Source organism: Phalacrocorax carbo, chromosome 3 (assembly GCF_963921805.1).
Source record: "Phalacrocorax carbo chromosome 3, bPhaCar2.1, whole genome shotgun sequence".
NCBI lineage: Eukaryota > Metazoa > Chordata > Aves > Suliformes > Phalacrocoracidae > Phalacrocorax > Phalacrocorax carbo.
In genome coordinates, this window is record NC_087515.1 from 23029968 (window position 1) to 23051718 (window position 21751).

The window sequence follows — 21751 nt, forward strand, 5'->3', positions numbered from 1 at the left end:
TGGGGGTGTAACACATCTTATGGGGCGAAGCACAAAGTAGAAAATACAACATACTGTTCAGTGTAGACTGCAATCAATATAACCATCAAAGTTTAATTTTTCCCTTATTTTCAGAGACAAAGCCAGAATCTATGCATTCCGGGGATGATTAAAAAAGTAAGAGGTTGGAACTTGACAGGCATCATATGCAAAAACCAGTACTTATTATTTATAATGAGAATTACAGTAAAATCAAACCAAAGAAATGCTTCGTTCATCATTACCCATCCCCACCTCCAGCCCCATCCCCACCTATCCGGGAACTTCTATGGAGGGGGAAAAAAAAAACAACTAAATTTTTTTGTCCTATCCTGAAAAGTGCTCTTTATGTGTAAAACCCAATTAATATCACTTTGCATGACATGCACCCAATATGGACACATAGTCCAAGAATCTATACGCTGGGTATTTCCTAACGTTCACGTGTTTTACTATGCAACCTAAACAAACATTTTAATGAAGAACTTTAAATTCAAGTTTTCATCACGTAAAATGGGATGTTGGTACAGTTTTATGGCTTCAGTGGATCTTCCACCCTGAACTTCAGCTCCACATGACAAATACCATCCCTGCAACTACTTAAGCTGGCAGCAGATGCTGCTGTCCCAAATAAGGGGGGGGTGGGGGGCATCTGGAGACCTATCCTGCCTCCACCATGAAGGAGGCTCACAGAAGACCAGCTTACAAGCTCTTCAGGAAGGCTCCTGCTTAGAGCATCCCAGGAGAAGAGGCAGTAGCAAAAGCCCTGTGCTGAACTTGGAGAGAAAGGGAGCAGAGCCTAGAAAAGCACACCACTGCACAGCTGCGCCCAGTGAAAAGCGTACATCGTGCTGTGGGCGTGCTGGAAACAGCACAGCATGACCAACCAGGACATCTGCTTGTCGCTCGAGTTGTAGCAGCATCATTCTCCTGACAATTTGGTGGAAGAGTCATTGAGGTTTCCAGTCGAATTCAGGGGGTGGCAGTGATGGTTTTTTTTGTTTGTTTTTCTTTTAAGCAAGGACAAACATAAGGTATTTGTCTGTTTTGCAGGTTTCTTTCTTCTCCACCCCACCCTCCCCTTTTGTGAAGGACAAAAACCAGCTGCAAGAAACGGAAATGATTCAAAGCCTTTTAAAAGCTGAGATTCTTTCACAAGGAATATATTAAGCATATTGTGACCTTCTGCATCTGCAATTGGACAGACACTACACCAGGAATGCGGAAGCATCATGGTATTTAAGACATTATATCCAAAATAGGCTTGTACTTTTGACACGACTTCCAGAAGAAAGCTTCTGGCAGAACCCTGGACGGTAGAGACCGCACTTTGCATCAGGACAAATACCTATTTGCAATCCCCTGCTGCCCAGCAATTAGCTACACTAGGATAATGCCAGTAGGCTACTGGTCAAAGATGGAAAAGGGGAATGTCATAAAACTTTCAAAAAGTAAACAAGATAAATATTTACGAGTGCAGCATTATGCATGACGCTGAATTCAATTACTTTTAGTCTGGGAGGTTATCAAAAAAAGCATGTTAAAAAAGACTCTTCCTAGATCATAGACCCAGACACTGCAACTGCAATACCAGCATCCACTTTATATACAGAAGGAGCCAGAACAGATATGAAGAAAGACACTGCAATACGTTATTTTGATGATTTTATTTTTTTTTTAATCTTCAAAATTTTCTGCCTTGAGACAGGAATGCATGATAGATAGAAATGGCTCAAACATCTTCACATGAAACACTCTTAATCATAATTCATTCACAATTATTTTTCTAAAACATCTACAGTTACATAATCCCACCCATTTCCATCCATTATCACAGATTCAATTATTTGTTAAACAGTAGTTGCCAGCAATTGAAAGCTGTAAGGCTTTTTGCATATTAGTAGAGTCTTCTGAACTACAAACACAAGAATATCACAACTATAACTCTCACTTTACATGGCAACCCCAGGTGGCAGATGTTCCAAAATGAAATGTGTTGCTTATGTGGAGTTCATAAAAATGACAGAGAGAGCTCTGTGCCTCGTTAGCTCCAAAATCCTTTCTCCTTTACTAAGATTATTTTCTAAACCTACAGCATATTCCTCATTTTGAACCAAGTACTCTGGTGAGTTGACCTTTATCTTCCATTGCTGCTATTTGGCAAATTTGCAAGTCAGGCATACTAGAGGCTCTCCAGTAAAACTCTATGTACAGAGCACAGTTTAAACAGATGGGTTGCTTGGAATCCATATCTCCCTCCACCTGAAGGGAACTACTTTGAGGTTTTCTGGAACTGTTGTAAACAAGAGGATATTTTTTTTAATATATATATGTGTGTGTGTATATATATTTATATATTCTATATATAAATGTTCTAAATGTCCTTTGGGAGTCCATTTGTTTTTATCTTTCCAAATGATGACTAAATACCTGATCTGTAGCATTTCTCCTGAGAAGACACTAGTAAGGGAATGACAGTTTTGATGCACTTTGGAATGGCACAATCACGTAAACGCTTGCACAATTAAGACTTATGAACTCATCCAAAGTTTCTAAACATGTTATTCTAACTAAGAACTAAAATACCAGCACAATGCAGCAAGTTAAAAAAGAAAATTCTATGTAATCAACATATAAACAAGTACATAGGAAATGGATATTTGTCAGTAAATCTGTATCTTTTTAAAGTAGGAAACGTATGCACTTAAGAAAAAAAATGTAGCTATCTGACAAACTTTGTAACAAAGTACTTTCCAAATGCATAACAAATGCCAAGATATCCCGTAACTGGCCAGGTATAGCCACATGAGAGCTGCATGGCTTAGAGCAACCCGGGGAAGGGTGGGGTGAAAAAGAAAAATCACAAAAATAATAGATTAGCAAATCTAGGAAAAGAAAAAAAAAATCACATCATCATCATCATCTAAATTACTGTATGCTTATATCACAACTGCTAAAGGAGCTGGAGCGGGGGGAACCATAAAGATTGCAGTTTAATAATTCTTAGAATTACCGCTAAAAATTCAGAAAAGAAAAATCAACTTAACATACTAATCCTAAGCACCAATTTAATAATTTAAGTTAACTGTATTTATATTTCTCCTACTAGGGATGAAGCAAGTTCTGCTTGAAGGCTTAAAGTTTAACTCTGGAGCCCATCCGACTTCTGTGTTCTTGCCACGCTTCCTCTGCTGTTTGCATCAAAAGTCACCGTGAAGACTCTCTTAAGGTTCAAACTCTAGGCAAGCAATTCTTTGAAGAGACAATTACATCCTACAGTTGAAATCAGCTTTCAGGTCATGAAAAGTGAAACACGCCAGTATTTGGTTAGTCTGTTATTAACTAGTCTGTGAAAACGGAATAGCCGACACCATTCCTCGACAGGATTTGCCTTAGAACTAGCAGCACCCAGGGCAGACCCACTGCAAGCACATCCAGACTCCGCTAGGAATTAGTAGTGTTAGAAAATTGCATATGTGTTAGATCAAGAAGGCATCGCCATACATGTGGCATCATTACATTGTTTTTCCTCTACCTTTCTCCTTAAGAACAAAGGAAAACAGCCCTACAAAGGTCTTTTTGGTTGGTTTTTTTTGTTTGTTTGTCTTCACACCTGGAAAAAGCAGCACAGTACTCCCCAGCTGGAACAGCTCAGCACTTCCCATCAGCTTAGTTCTTTCAGAAAGCACTTTCACATAGTTAAGGTGGTCTACTTCAGCTAATCCTCAGAGCTAACCTTTTTTCCAGTATATATGTCATGCCACATCCTGACAGCAATTTCAGAGCTGAAATGGATCTATGGTAATGTCCACTACTAACTGTGACCAGATCTTGACACAGACCATCAAGCCAGGCCCTTGGGATGGTTCCACACATTGAACTGAAGCTCAGACTAAAAATCTCACTGAAACTCAAAAGACGGAGTGGTCATGAATCTCAGCCACTTCTCCCTATTTGAACCCTCACCCTGTAATGAAAGCACGCACACCAAGGGAAAATAACAACTGCCTGAGCTGGGAGCGTTAAGACACTGGTGAGTTATCTTGCTGCTCTTCAGTGACCGTGGATTCGCTGTGCTCCTCACTTGTCTCATTGGAGGGCTCCTCGTAGCCCGGCTCGGCAGGATCCAGGCTGCTCCCCTCGCTTTGCTCCTCGCTTTGCTCTTCGCTAGCCTCTGCAGACTGCTCCAAGTTGCTCTCCAAAGAAGCTGGAGAGCTGCCAGTTACACTTTCATTTTGGTTCATTTCGTTAAAAGGCTGTGGGAGAGGTGCAGAAGACTGTACAGCATTTTCACTGGCAGGGATGGGCACTTTGGTTGCACCAATGTCTACGACAATGTCATTTTGTGGAAGAGTTACCTTCTCCACAAGCTTCCATTGAATAATACTCATGTCTTTCCCTCCAGTTGAAATCAAGTGACCATCGCTGTGGGTGAAGCTGACGTTTGTCACATGACTACTGTGAGCGCTGTATTTGTGACTCGGAGCCTAGCGAAAACAAGCAGAAAGATAAACCACATGCTTGACTAAAAGAGCACATGATAACAAAATCTAAAACTACTACTACTTTTGCTTGGCCTTTCAAAAGAGCTCTTTATTCACCTAAGAGTAAAGAATTGTATTAGGTTTCCTCCCACGATTCACCCTTTCTTCTTAAAGCTCGTGACTTGGGACAGATTTAGATCTTTATGCAAAAAGTAATGGACTTAACATCAAGGCCAGCCAACAGAAAGCATCAAGCCTCTGCTCCAGAACTTAAGGATAACTATTGCCACTTCACTTTAGGTATATTATTTTATGTATTATTTTATATTTTCTATTTTATATATAAACTTAATGGGGAAAACCATGCTTTTGTCTCTAGCACTGTTCTCAGACATAAATGAGCTATTTGGGTGCTAGGTTCCAAAATGATCATGCTAGAAGCAGGTGTCCAGCAAGGAAGCTTCATGCAACACAAATAACCACATAGACTAGACTGCTCTAGACTTACCTTTGGCTTGGAACAGGGATACTGAAAGAGATGGACCTTACAAAAATCATCAGCAACTGCTATCACTTTTCGGTTACGGGATCTGACAAGGGCATTTATGTCTGTCCCATCTGATCCTTCCGGCCAGACTCCTAGGAGAGATTACAGCAGATACTTAGTGATGGTAGTTTTTGAAACAAATTAAAAGACAATCCATTAAAAAAAAAAGGTTATGAAGCTGTGAGAAAAGGCAAGCTTAACAAAAGGTAAATAAGATGTTTAACTGGAAAATGGAATATGCATTGCATTAAATATCATTAATATTTTGCTAGTGTAATGCTTCTCTCCCTCCCCCTCCCCCCCCCAACCATCAGCCTTGGCCAGGATAACTTCTCAGACTTGGTATGTTTCCTGTTCAAAACCTCCGTTTTGTTTAAAGCTTATCTGAAGTTTGCTGCTAAAACTGGCAACTCTTAATTTAACACTTTCATTCACACACAAACATTTTAAGAGCAAGACTGATGCTAAAACATGGAACAAGCCCAGGCACCGTACATTATGCAGAGATTTCTTTTGGTTTTATTTTATACCTGGAGCAATTCTGAGTATTTGCATGATTCAAAGGAGACAACTGATTGATGATACTTTGCACAGAAACCCAGCCTGTGCGAGTTTCATAGATGTAAGTGCTGTCAAGTGCTTAAGTACAATTCAATATGCGTTTAAGTGAAAAGAAGGACACAGATATGTCTAGACAAAAGAATAACAACATACCCTGAATGAAAAGCACTGAACAAACTGGGGAGGGGGCCGGTCTAAGTTTTAACAAAATATAAAGACCCTAGAGATTCCCATAACTAAATTGATGATTCACATCTGCAAGAAAAACTGAATAAAAGGTAAGCAAAGGGTTATAAGATACTAATTTATGCTGAAGGTACCATATTTTTACAGCTCAGACTTGGGTTTCTCATTAGTTCAGGAGTTAGGAGGAACTTCCCCCCCTCAATTTTAAGGCCCCACTCCAAAAAACTGTGTGTCTGATTGACTGAGAGGGATTTCCATTATCAGATATGAAAATATCTTCTTCCTCCCTTACAATCACTAACTTAAAAAACACATGCTGTCTACTATTTTATACAGCACAACATGCCGACTTAGAATTGCCTTATCTTTGTCAAACTCCCACACTATCTCGTCTTGTTTTTAAGCAAAATGGCAAATAGCATTTAACTTTAAAGTTGGGTTTTTTCATTCTTCAGTGGGTGGAGTAAGAACTTTATTTTCTTCGAAGAATAACAAAGGCAGCTTGTTACAATGCCAATAAGCTACATTGTAGGTAATTTACTAAATAAAGACATGAAATGCTAAGGAAAGTATTTAGAAACATTTTAGTGCTCTCCCATCAATGAAATCATTCTGAAAGAGATATACTATGTAAGAATTTTCAAGTAGCTCAAAATGAACGAATTTTAACTGTTTCCTGCATTCCAGATATAAAAAACTGTCATCAGGTGGGACTTGTAAATGAACTTCAAATCAGTTTCCTGAAGTTTCAGCTACCACCCTAGGCGGACTGTGCCAAACAGCTATGCTATTTCCTCTTCTTTTTAACTTAAGATTAAAAAGACTAATATTCAAGATTGTGTCTCCTATTAAACATCTTTTGTGTTCACAAATTCCTTTAGCAGCTCTAGAAGTAAGACATCCCTTTGTCACAAGACAGCAGGATTTGCTTTCAATGCGTCAAGCAAACCTGGAAAAAACCAAGGTGTTAGTATGACCAAGTTATTCGTAACTGTAAAAAATAACAAAAATACGAAATAATAGGACTTGGTTATTAGGTATGACAGCAGCACTTCAATTTTAGTAAGTTCTACTAGCCAGCGATAAGCCTCTCAGGAATCTGCTCAGACTGAAGTGTGGGAAATGTGCAGTAAACGAGAGAGTGAGTTCAAGTGCTCGGGGTGCAGACTGACGACACTGCTGAGCCAGTACAGTGATATCAACTGCCAACAAGGAGCGATGCTGTTCTCATCCGAACCGTACATTTCCATCCTCTTTATTTTGCTGACAACAGTGCAATGCCTGAGCCTATGGACACACTATCCACAGAGGTAAATTAGTAAAACACAATCCCCAAAAGCCAAAATCCCATAACTTAACCCTCTTTCCTGAACATCAAAGTGAGCAGCCCCCAGCCCATTTGGATCCCTGAGCCAGCTAACCCTCGGGTCAAAGCCAGACTTCTCCGTTGGGCAGCAAGTATCTGCTAGTTTGGCTTAGCTGCACTGTCTGATTTAATGGGAAAATACTTGCCTTTGTCTGAGACCAAGCCATAATTTTAAGATTCTGCAAAGGGTGTCAGACTGCCAGACAATATAAAATTAAAGCATGATGAATCTTGGCTAGGAAGTTTAAATATATTCTGTTCTGCCCCAGAATAACATCACATAATCTGCTTTATCTACTTCACTCCCCAGTCCTCTGGCACACTGAAAATTTTGAGAGCAGTTGAGACTAATTAAACTTGATCCAGAGGGGTTGAAGTTTGTATTAATCCAAAAGGGAATGCAGACAGGATCAGCAAACTTATCCACTTTTTAAAAACAAAAAGTCAAAAGGCTTCTCAAAACAGTGGTTATGGGAGCTGCTCATATCCAGCCTGGCCCCAGTCACCAGTAGCTTTTATCTAACAGCTGTTAAAGAGACAAAGCCAATGGTCTAGATGTGAAACCAAACTCTTTCTGCACTCCCACACCTCATCTCCTTAGGTCAGGAGTAAAGGACTTTTCTGGGAAAGTGCTGAATTCAGAGAGCTGCTCCCCTTATTCTGTCTCCTCAACCACCAAACGTAGTGGTAAAAGTTCAGTAGCACAGAGCCACTGACTGCTACCTCCAGGTTTCTGGTAGATTTAAGTACTGCGAACTGGCTTCAGCTCCAAGGCTATTCCAGAAGGAATATTCACTCCTTACAGAGTGTTTTCATTGCTCCTGAAGAAAGATGTCATATTAGCATCAGAGTTTTGCTTTTCACTTTCGCTAGCGTTTCCTGAATCTTCTGATACTCTATTTTTAAAAAGGCACTTGTGTTACACTACAATTTTAGTTGCAGTAGCAAAGACAGTGAGGAAACGACTGCTGTGAACCAATTCCTTGCCAGCCTAGGCTTACATGCACAGAACATCAAGGAGGAAACAACCATCCACTCTCTACTTCACCCAGACAGACTGAATAAAAACAAACATGTACACAACCCAGTTCACAGTTCTCAGGTCAATGGGAGCCAATCTTTTCATCAAACTAACAATAAGCAACACTATTCAGCTCCAGAAACAGCATGCTCTCCTTTATTTCTGCTACCAACCTCAAGCTGCAAACAACTCAAAAATATTTATGCAGTTTATCAACCTGTCAGCTTCCTTCTCTGACCCCTTTACTTTCCCTGCTCTGCCTCAGATATTTGGTACCCAGAAAGGAAATCAAGCCTGGTTATAAAGCACCAAATGCCCTCCACCCAACCAATATGCCACATGAGAGTGCCAGTGTTAGCCCACAAATCAACCGCAATTCTTTAAGACTACTTGCTCATTAAGCGCTTGACAGTCCTAAAATATGCACGAGAGATGCCAGAAGCTGTAGAAAGCACTCAGACTTAACTAATTTTCTTCCACCCTGCATATAGAGCCTGATATTTGAAGTTGAACTCATAGTAGCTGTGAAGAAAAGATTTGTAGACCTAACCCTCAACTCACCTCTAAAGCATTTGCTGATTTACCTGCTTTTGATGTTTCTAACAACATGAAGAAGAGGGGCAAGTATCTGATCTCAGTGGTGGAAGCAAAACATTCAGCATCCTGCTCATACAACTTGGTTATAAAATACTACCAGGCTGAACCATACTTTTCAACCCCTCACAGAGGGGCTCTTCATTTAACGCCAACAGAGCTGCCTTCAGCAGCTTAAATTGTCTGACCACAGTCTCAAACTGCACTATTAAAATTGGATCTGTCAGCTTTGTTAATTTTTTTGCACATTTAAAAAATAATCTACTAGGTAAATAATCTATTTAATCTTTATAGGATTTTTACTCTTTAGAAGCAGTGTATATTATTCACTATGAACTACAGGTATCAAAGTGCTGTCACGATTTTATGTCATGAACTATACCTACACTCACATAGTCTCGTTCCTATCCCAAAACAAGGTAAGCAAAGGAGAGTGCACATGTGCGATACGAGAACTTTAAACTATCAGCTTTTTGCTTCAGTGCCTCCAAAATTGGTACCCTAAAATGACAGCAGAAAAATCAAATCCCAAACTTCAAGACTAAATAGAAATCAATTACATATTGTCTATAGAGCATTCGGCGCTTTGTGTCACAGACAAGTATTGTGGTCAGTCTCTTTGGTCTGTCATCTCAGCACCATCTTCAATAATCGTTAACAGTGTATTTCTAATGACAAACTGAAGCAAAAGAAAACACAAAAACACAGTGTGAATAGCTCAAAAGCAAGTTAAATGGTGCTTACCAAACACCTGGAAGCCTAGCACACAAGTGTATGTCGTCCAATCTATATCCTTACAGTCAGAACGATTCCTGATCAGCTTACAGCCACTTGGAATGTCCCCTGTCAAAAACCAAAGTGAATGATGAGTAATGCCATATAATTTTATATTTACATATGTGCTCTTGGAAGGTGCTAATACAGTAAATAAATGCATCTTGAAACTGATCTGGAATCACATTGTAGAAGCAAAGACAGACCAGTACCTCTATCAAATTCCAGATATCTGAAGCTTCACTTAGTATTTAAGAGTCACATTTACGTCTCATTTCCCTCTTCAGATCAGCACACCTTGAAAACATTTCCCTGCAGCTTAGGTCCCCTGCTACCTACTCTACAGAGTGCTTTAATAAAGTCCGTAATCCATTAATTTCTCCATCCTACCAGATTTATTGATGTCCTAAAATTCAATCAATCATTCAGGAAGATCTGCTTTTAGAACAGTGAGAAACTACTGCCAGAGGAGCCTTAGACTGCTTTTCAACTTCTAAAGGGAAAGAATGGCCATCTTTCAATACACCAGCCCAGTACTAACGGGTCACAGCTCTTTGCTTCCCTATACAGGCAATTATAAACACCAACATGCCCTTTTGGTAGATTGAGATATTGCACTATCTGGATCCGAAACCTAAGTCATGACAGGCAGAAAGAACATGTTAAGGTGACAGATACTTAAACTGATGTCTCTTCTTGCCTGTACAGGAAGAGAACTACAATCCTCCTGAATCTTGTTAAAGCCACAGGAAGACAAGAATACAAAAACCAATTTAAAAACAGACCGATGTGCCCTACCCAGGTTGACCTTTTCATGTAACCACTATATATTAAATTCATATTTTCACATATCAAAAAAAACCAAACCACCAAACACAAAAGCATTAATACCACTAACTCATTAAAGTAGTATTATTGTTTTGCTTAGTTTTCAACACCACCAGCCAAGATAAAGCTTAAAAAAAGAAACCCCAGAACAGAACAGTGGCACAGACCCGCTGATTTTATTCCCCCAAAATAACTGATACAGTTGATGCTAATTAGACAACTGTATATACTATTTTCAATCTACAGAACTTTGGGCCAACTTCAAAACATAGTGCCACTTGTTCTGTAAATTCTACGCTGTTAAACTGATTTATGACCTTGTAAAGAAGTAAGCTATATTTGGCATTGCCATTAGGTAATACACAGCTCTGAATAACATCAAGGTATCAGGTTACACAAGTTCAAATGGGTTCCTTTGTCAGTAAGGGTTTTCTACAGTCCTGATCTAACACAATCTTCTAAATATTCTGAGAGCTAAAAGATACTTCTGTTTCCAGTGTATTTAATTTCATACTTACAGTATAGTATTTCATAGTCTCCTGAGTTTGACATTATATACTTGTTGTCCGGGGACCAGTCAAGGTGTGTAATATAGCTGGAATGTCCCTGGAGAAGAATGCAGTAACACCAATGTGAAACATGTATTTTAATTCAAACAGAAGCCGAAGTTGCACCCACAGATGGGACAGCTAACAGCAAAAAAGCACCTCCTCCACATCTGCCACAATTCACTTGTGCTCCTTTAAAGGCTCTTTACCCCGCAGTGCCATGCTCGCTAACAGCTAAACAAACACAGGCTGGGCATCGTGCCTCTCCCACCGCATGGTGGATTCGTCACTTGTAAACGATGTCATCCCTGTTGGACCCCAGAATGATTTACTCCTAGAAGGTATGTTGCTAAAATACGGATGAACTCACACTTGTACTTGAATTAAGAAAGTATACACTGCTACTCATTAAGAAAGGCAAGTAACTTACACGTGATCATTTTTAGATCCCATCGGAAAAGTGACAGATAGGACTCTATTTTATTTCTCTGTCCATTCAAAATAATTTCCATTAAATGCACGCACATTCAAATAACCTTCGCACATCCTAAAAACTTACGATCCCTTGGTTAACAACCACCATGTAAAACTAAAAGATTAAGGACTACTGTTACAAGAACACCCTTTTTGAAGGTTTCTCCTGTGCTTCTTACACTGCCTGCATGTTAGGGCCAGCTTTGAAAGGAGTCTTCCCTACAGGCACAGGGTCTTCTACGTAAGAATCAAAACACTTCGGCCTAGTTGCTGAGTTATCACCACCAAGAGCACACTGAGGGCTAAACACCCATCTTTGTTTTTGAAGGAGAAGGTAGATGCAGCTCTCAGAATATTTTTCCTGTGCATGAACTTTTTTGTTGGTAATAATAACAATAATAAAATAATAAATATTAATAATAACAATAATAATAATAAAAGATATGGCAGGCTTCAGAGAAGCTGCAAATTTGTGTCAGGTAGGAATAAATTATTTCTTTGTAGAGGAAAGTGTAGGAAATTAATAGAAGTGACATACACTGAACTCTTCTCTTCTTCCACCCTTCCATTTCTTACTGCTCCTCTTCCCCTTGCAAGACCGTCCATTTTCTCCCCTTCCAAATCATTCTGCCAGGCAACAAAACGCCACTTTCTTGACTTGATGCCAATTCGCCTCCCTCTCTTGGTGTGCATTATGAAGATGGCATCTCTCGGCCCCCACTGAAAGGTCTCTTGGCCCAGCCTGCGCCTGTGTGCCACAGCCATGCTGGAGCACTGACCTGGCTGCCATGCCACCCACCACGCCAACTTCCTCTATAGAGAACTCAGAGATGCTCATTGCTTTGAGAATTACATGTAGAATTACACCCGTGTCTCTCTCACTCTCCCCAGGTTCTCTGTGAAAGACTGCAAAAACATTTAGGAGAAAAGCTAGCCTTTAAGATTTATTTACTTATGAACTAGTCTCTGCCTCATGCAGAAGAACTCTGTATTGACATAACTACTTTCTAGTCATAAGTGGGATATATGATACCGACATGCAAACTTGGTATTTTGAAAAAAAAAATAAAAATGCATAATTGGCTAGGATTTTTTCTCCCCCTCTCCCCCCCCCCCCCCCTTATTTTCCAAGTCTTCAAATTTGCAAGCAAACTCCAACATGGAAAAGAATTGGTCAGTCGTTTACTAAATCCTGCCAGACATTTGGCAGCTGTTAAAATTCCTGGGGGCGGCGGGGGAGGGAACAAAGCATTTGGCCAGGGGGCTCCATGCTGCAAAATCCCTTCAGGCAAGCGATCACCCGAACAATGAACTGGAACACAATGTTGACTTAATATTTTCAATAGGATGATCCCATTTTCTACTAAAATCTTTCTTTGGTAGCTGCCCACTCATAAAGCAACATTTTACTCTTTCCTTCTCTGTACCTTTATATACAATGAACGATCGCTGACTAGTAAAACTATCTGACTAAATGGCAACCCTCTCCTTCATGGCAATGTTTATCTGTTTCAGACTGAAGTGGTGCAAGGGCCAAAATGCCCACAGCCTATAGGACAGGTACACTGATTATTTCCGTTTAAGCCCAGTGTATCAAATACTTCAGCATGGATTTTACCCCACAGCTGTGTTGGTAAATGCACAGCACTTGCTCCTCCTTTGCTAACAGATATCTCTGATGTAAGACAGACAGAGACAGCGCCAGCTACCTTGGAGCTGCTGACACGCTGGAGGTTCATAACCCAGCCCATACCTTCACATTGCTGCCTGCGTAGTGGGAGCCCTCAAAAAACAGCTGCACAAGTCAAAACGGTTGTTTTAGCTCATCTGAAATCGATCACAACCAACACCATCCCCCACTGTGGAAACAGACCTACAGGTCAGAGACTTGCCTCTCCAGCAGCAGCAGAAAGCCTGGTCGTGACTGAAAGGGGATTTAAATGTAACAGTGGGCATACAGCCCTTATGCACAAGCTGATGCTGGTTCAGTAGATAAAATCCTTCTGAAAGCATTCAAACAATGTATTCAAGCTGGAAGAAACAACCAGAAGCTGACTACCAGGAGGACTGAGTCATAATACTCTGAGGTCACCCGCAGGGCTACTGAATGACAGAACAGCACCACAAGGATGAGATGTCAGCGCCCAAGCACCGGCCAGGAGAGCGCTCTGGACCATGAGCATGCCTGTGCGTCTCACTGTTTAGCATCAGGCTGGTACCCACCCGCCAGCGTGCTGGCAGGCAGCAGAGGGGAGGTGCAGGGCACATGAAACCCGATCGGCTGCCTTCTGCACAAGCCGACGGGTCAGGGAAGCTCAGCCCCGACAGAAACCGGGTTGCTAATTTTGGCTTCTAACACGCAGTCACTCCGACTGAAAAAAATGGTTAACAGAAATCTGCTTTGAAGCCTTAACACTTCTGCCCGAGTATAACAGTGTAAAAATTGGGATGGGAGAAATGAGCAAACCTCTTTCCTGCCAAGGCAGAGGGACAGACAGACGTACAGATGCTGGTTTAAACAACAATATGCTTTCTCCTGATATATAATACATATGACATACAGAAATAAATTATCTCATATACCTTCACTGAGTTCACAGAGACCTTGAAGTACATAGCAAGCTAAATATTATGTACGTTAAGATTAGCCATCTCTGAGTGATTTTATCTTGCATGGTTAAAAAATAAGTGATGGGCTGAAATGCTGTACTGAGGCACAGCCATCTGCTGCTGTCCCCATCAGCCCCCTGGGCCCCTGGTCTGACCTCCCGGTAGGCTCAGTCCTTTCACCACTGCCTGAGCTCCCCAGGAAGGCTGCCGATCTGGTTTCTTGTCTCACAACAATCATGCTACCGGCTAACCCCATCACCACCCTGCTTGGGGGCTGCAGGATGCCCTGGCTCACTCTACACCACATCAAGGAGTCTCCAACACACCCAACAGCCTTCCCTCCCAGCCACATCCCACGCCAGTGCCAAGCCCTCCCTGCCAGCCTGCACACCACAGGGATGGAGCAAACCCACCACTGCTGACCACCCTGGCAGCCCTGCGTCCCCAGCAGCAGCTGGACCCAGGCTGCTCTGGTCCCACATGCTCTAGCAACACAGGCTGTCCTCACAGCCAAATGACACCTCTCAAAGACAACATATATGGCACTAAAGGGCTGGCTAATGCCTGTTCGTTTCCCCTCTGACAATTTCCACTGCAAATCTTGCATCAAAGGCTGGGAGGGGGGTGGGGTGGTGTGAATCTTAGAAAGGAAAAAAAAAAAAACACACCCCCCACTCCCATTTAGCCTTATGGTCCCCTTACCTCCCATTTTTAAATTAAAGCAGCTCGAGAAGTTATTTTTAAAACTGAAGAAATGCAACTGGTGACAAACATGAGAAGTGTTTTGAGTAGGGGATGCATTCTCTAGGAAAAAAACCAACCCCACCAACAAACAAACAAACAAAAACCTGCTTCACATGTCAAATGTGAACCTATTCTTATACCATCATTTGCAAATCCCATTAAGGTTCTGATGTTCTTTATGTAAATATTCCCACTAACCTAAAGAGACAGCTGAACCTCATGCCAGGATGTTAGCTAACTAAACACTTAAGGGTGTCCCAGTGTTAAAAGACGTACTTTTTTTTCTTACATAAGTGTAAGGACTAATATAAACTTCACTACTTGTGCTACACTTACATCTATTTACCCTGTGCCAGAAATTTGTTAACCTATCACCCAATTCCAAATTTTGTAGTAACAACTACAACTGAAAATAGTCTATATTTGCAACCTCCAAAAGTACATATTCTAACAAAATTCCACCACCTAATGTTATGTTGATCCAAGGAATACTTTACCAACAGGTGGAAAATACCCCCAAAATGAGTGTAATATTTTCCCTGAGTTTCAGCATATAGATACAAGACATTTCTCCATCTTACTGCTAATTTCCCATTTCAAGAAATCAATAGTCTGAGAAATCAGTCATACTTGATGCAAAAGTGTTCACCTAACACTAATGGTTGCAGTACCCATCGGACTGAATTTTTAAAATTAATTGAATGCTGACCCCCCCCCCCCCCAAACCTATAACCAAAACTAAAAATGGAAAAGCACCAAGCCGGAAAGAGATCCACTGCTTAACATCTCAGCGTATGGATAACATCAAAATGCAAGAACTGCTGGTTATATTTGCTCCACAACTTACAGTGCATTTTCCATATCTGCTATACTTTCTTCCATTTTCTGTTACTACGTAGAGGTAAATAAAGTTGTCATGGGATCCAACGGCAAGTAAGGTGCCATCTACAACACAAAATATTTTATATATATTAACAGAGTGTTTGTTTTCCAAATTTCAGTGATTTCAGATTTATCAGTAAGACAACAGTCTCAATTATACTACTGCTCGCGAACTGTACTTAAGGAAACATAACTGTTTACATGATGTTGTTTTTCAGTCAGAATCTGTTTACTTTGTGGGTATGTTTTTTGGGCAAGTTCTTTCACTTCTGCTTTTTTTAAGTAAGTGTCCAATGGACAGGGTATAAATCCTCAGACTGCACTGGATTTCTGGAAATTGTCAACAACAGGCAGGCTTGAGTTTTCTGCATCACAAAAAATGCAGAACAGTATTTACTCTAAACTTAGCTTAGCTTTGGAAGGGGAGATTGCATATAAATCAGCACTAAATGTCTAGAGAAGTGGTGGAACGTTCAAACATTACAAGCCATTTTCTAATGTGTGTTGTCTCCATTTAAAAAAAAAAAAGTAAGTGGACAAGAGTTGCCTTGAATCATGATCAAATGCCTCTAGTGTCGATGAACACCAGTGCTTTAAAATAAACTGCTGTGCTTGGCAGATGTGGCGGCAGCAGCAGAGGAACATTTTGCCCACTGACATGGCACATTATCCAAAAGCAAACAAGAAACAGATTTATGAGAGTGTTGTCCTATCCAGTTTTAACAGAGAGGAGTTCAGCTTCTGATGATCTGTCATGTCACATCTGAAGAGAAGACTCGATACTGGCTTGGCCTCCACGTAAGCTCATAGCAAATACTTGACAAACACCTTTGAGTTTCAGACAGCCCTGAACTTAGTTTTATGGTTTTGTATTAATAAACTTGAAAATTAACTAAGAAGTATATTAAAATATCACTGAAATACTGAGCTTTTTACAGACTTTTCTGTTAACCTGTCAACTATTTAGTTGAGAACTTTTGATTTTTCTGGGAGCAAAGCTACCATTTATTATAACAGCACAGTTCAATGTGAAGGAAAGGCTGGGAAAGGTGACTGCAATGTTTGCAGTTACAAAACTCCCAAGATTTATCATACACAAACAAATCTGTAACCAAGTATTCAGTTATATATTAAGCATCTTTGATTTTTTTTCAAAGCTCTGCCTTTTCAGGTGACTGGGGAGTACTTTAATACCGTTTAACAGAACAAACATCTCATTCACTAGCAATTATTCCGAATGTACAAGACTGCCTACCTACTGAATAGCGCATCACTGAGAGCTGTTCATTGCCGTCAGTGTGTATTGAAACCAGATCCCTCGTTTCCGCATCCAAAACAAACCACCTAGAGAGAGAATTCCAATGAGTATCACTTCCACTAAAACAAAACAAAACAAGCAAGCAAAAGAGCAATAACTGCTGCCTGCCTTCATCTTCTTATGCTAGCCCCTCAAGGGCAGCACAGCTAACGTCTGTTTTTAATGGAATGCTTTTCTGGTTCATAAAGTGATAAAAGTTTAGTGAAGAATATATAAAAGATTCTAATTACAGCCCAATCTTTCCCCCTCCCTTGAACACTGTAGTAATCACCAAAATGTCTACTGGATGGATAAACATGCCGCCAGATAGCTAATATAACTGCACCTTATCATCTTGAAGCCTTAAGGCTACAGCTGAATTTTAATCTAGCACTTCTTCCCCATTTTGAAGAACAGCTTTGATATAAAAACTGATCTTTCAATTTGTATGAAGCAAAGTTAAAAAAAATAGAAGTAGGAGGAGGGAGTGGAAAACATTTCCATACTCATTTTAAACACAAAGTATATTCTAATTTGGTATTTTCCCCTCAGTCTTTTCCATTTCTACGAATAATTTTATCACGGTAAGAAGGAATAACCATTTACTGAAATTTGATGGGTCATAACCTAGCTTTTTTTTTTTTTTATTTCCTGCTTGGATGATTTATAACTAAGGTAATTAATCACATTTTTTCTACTTAACAATACTTTTTAACCTGCAGTATTAGTTATGAGGCATCTGTAAAAATCTCAGAGAAGCTTCCAAAAACTCAGTGGCCCCATACACTGAAATGGCCACTGACAGTAAGGCAGGCAAGATCAGCAGAACCGAGGCATTTTGCAACAGTTCTGATGCCTGTCTCACTCCTAAATACATGAACACTAGCAAAACAAAAGACAATGAAAATTTAATAAAAATATATATACACATACATGTTTATCATGAAAACATAAGATCTCAACATGGCTAAACACATGAAAGCTGTACTTAGAATTTAATTTCTCTGCTCCGAACCTCTGATCTCGCAACCTTGCATGTACGCTACAGCCAGGTTTCCATCCCTAATGGCAATCAGCGAGTTCACGCGCTGTGGAAATGAGTACAGCAATTCCACCCACCATCTCACACAGGCACCTAACAGTGAACTCAGTGGAACAAACACACCACAACAGCTAGGAGCCTCTCTTTCAAAACAAACTTATATGAACTAGAATAAACTCCAGGAACAACAGCCAGCGTACATCACTGCTTTCTATGGATGGAGATGAGACTCCAGTTCACAGTGATCCACTGTCCGGCAGCTAGGTATCTGGGAAGTGGCCTGGGCCAATGGCTTAAAACCAGCTTGTGGTTAGAGAATCACATGAAAGATATTAAACGACATACACATAAAGAAACCCCTCAGCCCCACATGCCACGAACTGCTGAATAATCTGTGTGCAAGACAGATGGAACCAGTGGAAATCAGCTAACATGTTTGGCACTGGACAGCAGTAGAAAGCATGCTCAGAGTTTCTCTGCTCAAAGTGGACTTCTGATTTCTTCCAATCTACAAACTGAAGCTCTGAAGGTTTTCTGCATTCATTAGGAGTTACAAGCTGAGCCCTCTGTGTTCCAAAATACATAACCAGGGTAGGGCAGGGAGGCTGCTGCTGCAGAGACATGCCTCTTAATGCAGGCCTTGAGACCAGCTCTTTAGGTTGGTCCTTTGAGGCTGTTACCTGAACCATGTAATCCTCCAGTTAATATTATGCAAAATGAAAAATACCCAAAGCCTAAAATGCAACCAGAAAAACATGCAAACCCCTCTATTTTACTGAAAGCACAGTGGTGGTATTGTGTGGTATCAAAAACAATGCAAAACTTCTGCTTCTCTTAAAGAGTGCATAGTGAACTTCATTTGGCATTAGGAGACAGCACTTTGTGACACTAATCCTCCAAAAATTTTTCTGAGCAAGAGATATTAGCAGCAATCTTAGCTGACGAAGGAAACAGTCAGTTCACTGTGACAAGTTTGATGTGAATTTAAGAAAGGAAGCATTGGTCATATTTAGTTCAGCTGTTTCTTGATGCTTCCACAAGCCGTAATCAGACATGCTCTCTTCAGTCTTCCAAACTCTCCCAATGCTGCGGCGAACATTTCTACTGCCAGCAAGAAAGCCTGTCTCCATGAAACATGTCTCCAGTCTAGCGGCTACAGCAGTTCATCGGCCCTTCTTGCAAACAGCTGGGGTCCACCTTGAGACTAACTTTGGGAGAGGATCTTCCTTCCAACACAAAGGTATGCAACAAGCAAATGGCAGCTGACCCTGAAAATCCTACTGGGCTGTGAAACGCAAAGCTTGGCTGCCAGGTGAACTTCTGATCTGTAGATCGCATGAAATAAATGGAATCCCAGCTGGAAGGTAGTAGCTCTTTTGGTTTTTCTGTTTTTTATTAATTTTCTCCCAATTGTTACCGAAGATAACACGCTTAACTTGTTTGTACGTAAACAAGATGGAACTTTTGCCATTTTCATTCATTTCTTGTCTTCCCATTCCTTTGCTTTAAAAAAAAACCAAACTAATAACCTGTCTAAAAATGTGTATGTTTTTGGAAACAAAACCCCTCAACTACTCCCTTTTGGAAAACAAATTCTGACCCATGACAGACATTTATTACTGATAATTCACATCTGTGAATGCAGAATTCTTCTGATGAAATCACTGGGGAAACAGTATTCCAAAGTAGTAATATATTTTTGCACTTACACTTGCAATTCCCACGTTTAGTTAATACTGACTGTTGAACCTGCAAGGCATTAATCAGACTGAACAAACCAACCAATCTTACAAGATTGCTTCCCTGGGATATTTAGGCTTCTTCATCTTAATACCACAACAGATGCTGAACTGGCATAAATCTCAATAGCTCTGTTGACTGATCTACCTCCTCGTGGCTCTGGCTTACGCTGGTCTTGTCCTCCAGACTTCAGTTTTCTTAATAATGTTAGTATTTTTGTAAGAACCTTACTAATCATCTTTTCTGCAGTGCACAACACTCAAGATATTCTACATGATCAGTCACAGAGAGATGTACTTCTCTGCAGATAATACCACTGTCAGCATGGCAAAAAGATCTGCATAGTGCCTTTTTTTTTTGTGTAGTGCCACTTTTCTGGTAGGATTTCTGATTGTCAGCCCTTCAGGTTTTTCAGTTGTGCACTTCCAGAATCCATAAAAAGTATTAGCTCTCTCCAAACCAGGCTTAATCCCAAACAATTGATGATCAGGCACACAGAAGATATTTAAAGAAATGGTTAACAAAACCTGCAACAGACAATCTACAGACAGACCAAGAAGGGAAATGATACGGAAATACTCATCATGGCAAGTGGTATGTGAAAAGCACACCAAAACCATGACACGTTGGCCTGATAAAAACTCACCACTGTGAAACAACGGACAAAATGGGAAGACAAGTAGAAAAATCAGTTTTCTTCAGATGTCACAATTTTAACCATCAAACCCAACTTTCTCAGTGCTCCATTCCCTACCCCTGTCTTACTGACCTCTGTGCTGGAAGCAGAGCAGCACTAGAACGACAATAGACAGACACATGCAAGGTTTATTGAACTTTAAACAAATTAGACTCGTTTAATACTGGATTTATGCATTTTGGGCTATGAATCAAGTAAGTTATTAAATAACTTGTTAAGGACCTGAGACTATTTTCTCTCACGCATTAATCAAGATACATCATGCAGCCCTCATTCCTTGGGAAATAACTCCCTTGACTGGATTATCTGGTGCAGAAAGCACAGCGTGATGCCGCTGGTCAGGCAGTAAATTTAGAACTGTTCTGTTTCTCTTAATTCACAACTTCACTTGTTTCTCATACATTTGTACACTTACCAGGCCTCATTTCAATTCAGTTTCATTGTATGTATCAAACCTATCGCTGAATCATGCAATTTCAGAATGCAATGAAATACAAATGGTGAAAATATAACTGCTCAGTGCCAAGAACAGGGTTAAAAACCAACCAAACAAAAAAAACTCCCCCAAGGCCGTCATCATAAATTTATCCAACATAATATGAACCAATTGCATCAAATAATTAAAAAATATGAATTTAAACTGGTAAGTGCTGAAGTGAAAAAGTAATGTTAAAACACTGGGAGAAAAAAGTCAGAAGTAAACACAAGACCGAATGCTTCAGCCGCTTCACATGCCTTCATTGTGCTTTGATGTGATTTCAAAAACATGTAATAGCTCTCAAGAAATGTAGCCTGACCTTCTTTTCAGTGTTTCAAGTACTATTACACCAGTATCTTCTGCTCTGTTTAATGAAGGTAGAAATACTTGTTCAATTTAATGCTATAATTAGAAAGAGATGGAAAAAATGGAAACATACAATGTGGAAACCAAATATAAAGGAGCTTAGCAATATTTTCTTAGGAAGGTAAACTAGGTTTTCTAGCCTGATGTTATACCTAATGAATTTAGTATAGGCTGCATCTTCATCTTGGAGAAGGAAACTGCTTAAAAAGTATTTAACATTTTGTTTTTCCAGGGAAGTTGAAGGGTGTTGCACATGCTCAGCAGTTTCTAAAATCCAAATTTTAAATGGTTTTTAGGAATGAGGTGAGGTATGAAGAAATTTCTAGGGGGTGAATTAAACGCAAAAAAAATTTCCGATTTTCTTACATGCACCATGCATTATTTCATCAAGTTGTCAACCGTGAGGTATAACAGAAAAACAGAATAAAAATGCTAATAGATTTAATATCTGCTCCTCTCACCTTTCTAATGCTATGAATATCCTGTTTTTTCTT

The 21751-nt window shown here is 40.1% G+C and overlaps 1 protein-coding gene across 6 annotated transcripts in view; it reads right to left on the reverse strand.

Annotated features, from left to right (window-relative positions):
* Positions 1-1701: 1701 nt before the first annotated feature.
* Positions 1702-21751, reverse strand: part of EML4 (EMAP like 4) — a 162205-nt gene continuing 142155 nt past the window's right edge. For all 6 annotated transcript variants that reach the window (XM_064446131.1, XM_064446132.1, XM_064446130.1 and 3 more), the window contains 6 exons: positions 16893-16981; positions 15603-15700; positions 10898-10985; positions 9522-9620; positions 5011-5141; positions 1702-4505 (listed from right to left, as the gene is read on the reverse strand). In XM_064446131.1, coding sequence (XP_064302201.1) covers positions 4041-4505; positions 5011-5141; positions 9522-9620; positions 10898-10985; positions 15603-15700; positions 16893-16981 — 970 coding nt within the window. In that variant the 3' untranslated portion in view covers positions 1702-4040. The remainder of the gene's footprint in view (positions 4506-5010; positions 5142-9521; positions 9621-10897; positions 10986-15602; positions 15701-16892; positions 16982-21751) is intronic.